General features: G+C 45.8%; 1 protein-coding gene across 1 annotated transcript; it reads left to right on the forward strand.

Moving 5' to 3' along the window:
* The first annotated feature begins 684 nt into the window (after positions 1-684).
* Positions 685-4,116, forward strand: LOC106899284 (protein C-ets-2). The gene is made up of 3 exons (XM_014961040.1): positions 685-736; positions 1,278-1,396; positions 3,799-4,116. The coding sequence occupies exons 1-3, from the start codon at positions 685-687 to the stop codon at positions 4,012-4,014; spliced, it is 387 nt and encodes a 128-aa protein (XP_014816526.1). The 3' UTR covers positions 4,015-4,116.
* Positions 4,117-7,742: the final 3,626 nt, after the last annotated feature.

Below are 7,742 nucleotides of genomic sequence, written 5' to 3' on the forward strand. Positions count from 1 at the left end.
TTTAATGAGAGGCTGGATGTACGTGGCATGGGATGCTGCCACCTCATGCCTCTTAGGGGCACCAGCAGCTGCACTGAGATTTGATTATGGCTTTGAGAATCATAGAAGTACAGAATTGTAAGGGTTGGAAGGGCCCTCTGGAGATCATCTAGTCCAACCCCCTGATAAAGCTGGGTCACCCAGAGTAGGTCGCACAGGAACACATCCAGGTGGGGTTTGAATGTCTCCAGAGAAGGAGACCCCCACACCCTCTCTGGGCAGCCTCTGCCAGGGCTCTGCCACCCTCACAGGAAAGAGGTTTTTCCTCGTGTTGAGGTGGAATTTCCTGTGTCCCAGTGTGTGCCAGTCCTGTCACCGGGTGACACTGAGAAGACCCTGGCCCCATCCTCTTGCCACCTGCCATTTAGCTATTGCTCAGCATCGATGAGGTCCCCTCTCAGTCTGCTCTTCTCCACCTGAACAGCCCCAGGTCCCTCAGCCTTTCCTCAGCAGAGAGATGCTCCAGTCCCTCATCATCTTCATAACCTCCGCTGGACTCTCTCCAGCAGTTCCCCTGTCCTTCTTGAACTGGGGAGCCCAGAACTGGATCCAGTGCTCCATATGGGACCTCCCCAGGGCAGAGCAGAGGGGGAGGATGATCTCCCTTCACCTGCGGCCACGCTCCTTCTAATGCACCCCAGGAACATGACGGGGAGATCCACCAGTCCCGAGCTGGTGAGATCTGCCTGTCGAGCCAGTCAGCCCCTGCCTTCCCCCACGTAGCCCAGTCCTGCACCAACATGCCCTGGAAAGAGGCCAAATAATTTTCATACCTGGGTGTCCCCCCCCAACCCTCCCCGTCCTTATCTCCATAAACAGCGACGGAGCAAAGAGTCAAGGTCGGGAAGCGGGAGTCTGCCGGAGTTCATGTGGTGGCCAGGAGCTTTTTTGGCACGGAGGAAAACGGGGAGGGGGGGTGTGCTCTTGTGCCAAGACAATGACTCCTCGCTGTTTGGATGCCAGAAAAATAATCCTATTTATGTAACTCCAAGTGAAGCATTCCAGTGCATGAATATTCAGCTCTTCGTGCAAATAGGAAGCTCTTCTACCTGCAGGATTTAACTCTCAAGCTGTCATCCCAGCCCAAATCTTGCCCTGTGGCCTCTGGTGCTTTTTTTTTGATAGTAGAAGGTTTTATTTTTATTTTTTTTCACTGAGCAGCGTTTGCATATGATTATTTTTTTTTTCCCCTCTGCTTTTCCTGGCATTAATGTCTCATGTTTCCTTTGTCTTTCTAGGCAGCGGACCCATCCAACTGTGGCAATTCCTGCTGGAACTGCTCACTGACAAGTCCTGTCAGTCCTTCATCAGCTGGACGGGTGATGGCTGGGAATTCAAGCTTTCTGATCCAGACGAGGTAGAGTGCCCTGGGATTAAGTGCACATCCCAAATTCCTCTAAAATATCGGTGTGGATCACCTTCCCCTCCTCCCTACAGGGCTGAGATTTGGGCAGTCATGTTGTTCTGCTCTTGGGTATGTGCAGGGGAAAACAAGGAATTAGAGCCCAGCTGTAAACTTGTTAAAAATTGGGCTGCAATAAAACCTCAGAAGCAGAAATTTGTGCCCAGAGTCAGTGGGAAGTAGCTGAAACTGCAGAGAGAGGCGTAGTGCCAAAAATCTGCTATAGGATGTGTGCAGGTGAGAGAGATGGCTTCCCACTGATTTTGGGGAAAGGATGGTACATTCATTCCCTTCCCTGATTTACATATCCTCATATTGTCCTCTGCAATGTTCTACTGTTGCATGGAGGTTGGTTTTCCCAATCTTTAATCCCTGTGACCCATCCATGTCCATCTTGAAGATGAGCAGTGTCCTCTTCCTTCCCTCATGTCCTGCTTCTTGCCGATTCCTACAAAGTCAAATTGATTTTACCCTGTTCCCTTCTCTGACGTATATCCTCACAGAGTCCTCTGCAATCTTCTACCATTGCATGGAGTTTGGTTTTCCCAATCTTTAGTCCCTGTGACCCATCTGTCTCCATCTTAAAGACAAGGAAAGTCCTCTTCCTTCTCTCATGTCCAGCACTGATGCCTGCCCAACCAAACCAGATTGATTTTCCCTTATTTTCTTCCCTGACTTATATATAATATATCCTCACAGAGTCCCCTGCAATGTTCTACCATCACATGGAGGTTGTTTTTCCCAGTTGTTAATCCTTATGACCCATCCATGTCCATCTTGAAGATGAACAATGTCCTCTCCCTTCCCTCATGTCCTGCTTCTTGTTGATTCCTACCCAACAAAGTAGAATCGATTTTACCCTGACATATATCCTCATGGAGTCCTCTGCAATGCTCTATCATCACATGGAGCTTGGTTTTCCCAATCTTTAATCCTTGTGACCCTTCCATGTCCCTTCCCTCATGTCCTGCTTCTTGTCAATTCCTACTCAACAAAGTTAGATTGATTTTACCCTGTTCCCTTCCCTGATTTATATATCCTCATAGAGTCTTCTGCAATGCTCTTCCATCACATGGAGCTTGGTTTTCCCAATCTTTAATCCTTGTGACCCATGTGCATCCATCTTAAAAATGAGGAGAGTCCTCTCCCTTCCCTCATGTCCTGCTTCTTGTCGATTCCTACCCAACAAAGTCAAATTGATTTTACCCTAACATATATCCTCATAGAGTCCTCTGCAATGCTCTACCATCACATGGAGCTTGGTTTTCCCAATCTTTAATCCTTGTGACCCATGTGCATCCATCTTAAAAATGAGGAGAGTCCTCTCCCTTCCCTCGTGTCCAGCACCGATGCCTGCTCAACCAAACCAGATTGGTTTTCCCTTGTTCCCTTCCCTGACATATATCCATATAGAGTCCTCTGCAATGCTCTACCATCACATGGAGCTTGGTTTTCCCAATCTTTAATCCCTGTGACCCATCTGTGTCCATTTTAAAGACAAGGAAAGTCGTCTCCCTTCCCTCATGTCCAGCACTGATGCCTGCCCAACCAAGCCAGATTGATTTTCCTGCTTTCTCTTCCCTGACTTATATATCCTCATATTGTCATCTGCAATGTTCTACCATCACATGGAGGCTGGTTTTCCCAGTCGTAAATCCTTGTGACCCATCCATGTCCATCTTGAAGATGAGCAATGTCCTCTCCCTTCCCTCATGTCCTGCTTCTTGCTGATTCCTACCCAACAAAGTAGAATCGATTTTACCCTGACATATATCCTCATGGAGTCCTCTGCAATGCTCTATCATCACATGGAGCTTGGTTTTCCCAATCTTTAATCCTTGTGACCCATCCATGTCCATCTTGAAGATGAGCAATGTCTTCTCCCTTCCCTCATGTCCTGCTTCTTGCCAGTTCCTACTCAACAAAATCAAATTGATTTTACCCTGTTCCCTTCTCTGACTTATATCCTCATAGAGTCCTCTGCAATGCTCTACCATCACATGGAGCTTGGTTTTCCCAATCTTTAATCCCTGTGACCCATCTGTGTCCATCTTAAAGACAAGGAAAGTCCTCTCCCTTCCCTCGTGTCCAGCACCGATGCTTGCCCAACCAAACCAGATTGGTTTTCCCTTCTGACATATATCCATATAGAGTCCTCTTCAATGCTCTACCATCACATGGAGCTTGGTCTTCCCAATCTTTAATCCCCATGACCCATCTGTGCCCATTTTAAAGACAAGGAATGTCCTCTCCCTTCCATCTTTTCCTGCACCAATGCCTGCCCAACCAAGCCAGACTGATTTTTCCTTCCCTTCCCTGCGATGACCCCGCCTTGACTCTCCTCACCCTTCTCCCAGGTGGCCAGGCGATGGGGCAAGAGGAAAAACAAGCCCAAGATGAACTACGAGAAGCTGAGCCGCGGCTTGCGCTACTACTACGACAAGAACATCATCCACAAGACGGCCGGGAAACGCTACGTCTACCGTTTCGTCTGCGACCTGCAGAGCCTGCTGGGCTACACGCCCGAGGAGCTCCACGCCATGCTGGACGTCAAGCCCGACGCCGATGAGTGAAGACGGGTGGGCCAGGGGGAAGGATCACCCCGTGTCGTTTCGAAGAGTCGATGGGACTTTTTCTGTTGGTTCTTTTTTTTTTTTTTTTTTAATTTTTTTTTTTTTTTTCTTTTTTTTTTTTTTTTTTTTGTTTTTTTTTTTTAAAAAGCAACAGATATTCTCCTGAAGTTTTTTTTTATTTTTGCTGTTATTTCTGTTGTTCGTTGTTTTTTTTTTTATTTCGAAAAAGAGTAACTCAGATTTGATGCTTTGAGGATGTTGGGAGAGAGGGTGGCGGAAGAGGCAAACTTTTGGTCGAAAGCTAAAAAGTTTGGTTCGGAAAAGGATGGGCTTTTTCTTTCCTGAAAGCTCCAAGACAGGCTTTTTTGGGGGTGAAATTCTGAGTTTTAAGAAAGCCAGAAAAATGTAGCTCACTTAAAAAACCAACCAACCAACCCCTCCCCGTCCCTTGCTGTTTAGAAAAAATATTATCAAATGGATCCCTTCGTTTTTTGTGTCGTTCACACACAAACTGACAGTTCAGGAAATGACAGTGTTCCCGAGGATTGAGGATTTCAAACTTTTTTTTTGGGGTGGGAACACCAATGTGGGTGAATATTCCTGCTTCGGGGAGGGGCAATATAGGAAAAAAACAAGAACTCTTTGTTGTTCTTGTTACATCGCCTTTCTGTCGGTTGTCGGCTTTTCTACAAAAGACAGAATTTTTGCTTGGAAGGGATCAAAACTTTTTTTAAAAAAAAATTGTTAAAGTTTTATTTTATTAAATTTTGTGCCAGTATTTTTTTTTTTTAAATAGTCTTAAGCTCTAAGATGGTCTCAGTATTGCAATATTGTGTGTGTTTGTTTCTGTTATGCCAGCAGAGAGTTTTATCAGTGAGGAAAAAGTGGAAAAAAAAAAGAAAAAAAAGAAAAAAAAAAAGCAAATTAGTTTATGTAGACCCCACTGGAGAAATGTAGAGCTCTGGCTTGGCAGCTCCGAATCGTATGTGAAGGAAAATTGAACTCCAAACTGGCTCCTGGTGGCCACACGCTTTGCTCTGCTGTTTGCTGATAAAGCTGGTTGAAATTTCTGCCTTTTTTTAATTCATCCTTAAAAACGGGGGCTGTTTTCGTGCACGAAACCCATCAAGATTTGCAGGGAATATGTCTTTTTTATGCATTTTCTAAATAACTTTTTTTTTTTTTGCATTTTCCAAATCACTTTTTTTTTTGCTCAAGGAAAACTTTGGTGCTTTCAGAATATTTTTTTTTATATATATATATTTGGAGGGGAAAGGGGAGAAACTCCCCCATTTTGAATGTGGTAAATGGAAAATATCTAAGTTGATTGGGGGAAAAAAATCAGGAAAAAATTGAAAAACCAAAGGGAAATGTTTTTTCCTTCCTGTTTCGACCAGCTCTATCTTTATTGCTGTGTGTCTTAAGCAGCCTGGGTGCACGCGGAAGGGAAATTGTCCTTGCAAATGGGTTCTTTACTGCTTTTTGTGGGGCTGATCCAGCAAACCTGGGCAGGGAGTGATTATGACTGGGGCAAACGAGAGGTCTCCTGGGCTTGCCCGAGGGGGTCGGTCCTGGGGGGGAAGAGCTGCTCCATCTTTCCTCCAACCCCTTTGCCTTCAGAGTGTTAAATCCTGCTGCTCCAAGCAATTCCCAGGATGCTCAGTGTGAGTTAGAGGATGGGGCAGTGATTCCAAAACCCCATCTGACCCCTGTGTGGATGCCGAAATGTGGGTCTTTGGCCCCCGAGAGCCACAGGGCGCTGTGTTTTTTTTTTAAAGACAGTAATTACGCATTTGAACCAAAAGTACCTTCTCTTTTTTTTTTTTTTACCTTGAATTTCTAAACTTGATCTATCTAGCAAAGTATTACACTGTAAAGCATTGTGTCTCTATTGCTTCATTATTGAAGTTGTATTAAATATTATAAGAATCTATTGATCATTAATAATACTGGACTTTGTTCAAAGCTTGGATAAGTTCCTGTGGTTTGACCATTCCAGAGCATTAGACAGGGAAAAAAATTAGATTAGGTTAGAGATTAAATAAGCAATTAGTACATAGAATAACTAGAAAAGAGCTGATTCTCAGTGAATTGGGATAGACTCAATGATTGCATGAATCTCCCTGATTTACAAGTGTGTTAAATCTGTTTCTGTTCCTGTTTCTGTTCTTGGTTAATAAGCCATAATTTTCATAAGAAATGCAGAATCTCTTAGTTCATCCTTCAGGACAAGTGGTGCATAAATCAATTATATCCAAAGTTGGTATTTGAACAATTAAGTTTTGATTTAGGTACCTGTATATCTATGAAAACATCCAAACTGGTGACTTAGATTTCACACAATGGTGCACTCATTTGCAAAGCAGAATCCTCCCTCTTTTACTTTTGCATTTCCCCTCTCTTTTTCTCCCTCTCTCTCTTTCTCTATCTCTTTCAAAAAAATGCCTATCCCCCCTCAGTCATGTGGTATACACATGGATATCGTGGATGAGGTCCCCCCATCGACAGGGCACAGGGGGCAGAGCCAAGGGGGACACATGGATATCGTGGATGAGGTCCCTCCATCAACAGGGCACGGAGGGCAGAGCCAAGGCTCGCTGGGCCAGAATTGGGCAAGATGTTCAAGAGCAATTAAAAGAGCATCCCAACATCTCCTGGGGAGGGTTTGCAGCAGCTGGGTGGGTTTTTTTAAGGCATTCAGGGTTGCTGCCTTGCCTGCAGCTGCAAAGTGCTCTTCTCTTACCCTTCAGGGCTTTGAACCGTCCCCCCTCTCCCCGACACCCTTGGAAAGGGTGCTGCCAGGACACCAGCCCCCCCAGCTCCTGCCCTGGGTACCACATCGTGCCCTGGGACAGGGCTTCTGCTTTGCTCGGATGCTCCACTGCAGCTCAAGTGCCTTTTTCGAGCAGAAAACAGGGATAAAGTTTCCCTCCGCTGGATGAAGACGCGGGTTCGGGTACCAGCCCCATCCTTCTAAATTCCTCCCCGGCCCCGCTGGGCTTATTTTTTCCAGGTGAACCTGTGTGTTCCCAGTGATTTTGGGAAGAGGGTCTGAAGGTTCAAAAGGGCGAGTGGTGGAAAGCAGCTCTGGTTTCTGGAAGTAGCCCCCAGCTGGAGCTTCTCCGTGGTTTCTCCTGGCCGTTTTGCCATCCCAGCTCACAACCTGTGGGCAAGGGCAGGAGCAGAAGGGCCTTTCCTCATTTTTCCATTTTCCTCTCACTTCTTATTCCCAGTCTAGAGACCATCCCGGAGAGGGCTGTGTGCTGTTTATACACTGGAAATGTGCAGATTTGTTTTTGTTTCTTTTTTTTTTTTTTTTCCCCTTTAATTTTTTCTTTCTGCTTTTTCATTGCGTGTTGACTTCTGGTGAGGGATGTGCTGGAACCCAAACCCTCCTGGTTTTTGAGGCCATGAAACTTTGGTTTAAACCCACCCCCACACCCCCCACCACGTGCTGGACCAGAAAAGATGGTTTTGAGAGGGGCTGATGGAGATCTGCCGGGGATGGGACTCGCTCTGTGCTGGGCTCTGGGAGGGGAAGAGCTTCACCCTCAGCAGATGCACATGACTTTTGGAAATGGGGTAATTTTGTCTTGTTTTGGAATGTCTCAGGTGCTTTTGGTGATTTTTTTTTGGGGGGGGCATATTTTCTGTGTCCTGCTCCTGATCTGCTGTTCTCCACGTGGGGGGCATGTCCCCTTGGTCCCCCCAGCAGAGCCTTGCAAGCA

This window comes from Calidris pugnax, unplaced genomic scaffold (genome assembly GCF_001431845.1).
Source record: "Calidris pugnax isolate Ruff unplaced genomic scaffold, ASM143184v1 scaffold269, whole genome shotgun sequence".
In the NCBI taxonomy this organism is placed as follows: domain Eukaryota; kingdom Metazoa; phylum Chordata; class Aves; order Charadriiformes; family Scolopacidae; genus Calidris; species Calidris pugnax.

Coding starts and splice junctions, on each gene's coding strand:
- LOC106899284 (XM_014961040.1), top strand. CDS start 685: ATGACGGGGAGATCCACCAGTCCCGAGCTGGTGAGATCTGCCTGTCGA. Junction 737..1,277: donor GAGATCTGCCTGTCGAGCCA/GTCAGCCCCTGC, acceptor TTGTCTTTCTAG/GCAGCGGACCCATCCAACTG. Junction 1,397..3,798: donor AGCTTTCTGATCCAGACGAG/GTAGAGTGCCCT, acceptor CCCTTCTCCCAG/GTGGCCAGGCGATGGGGCAA.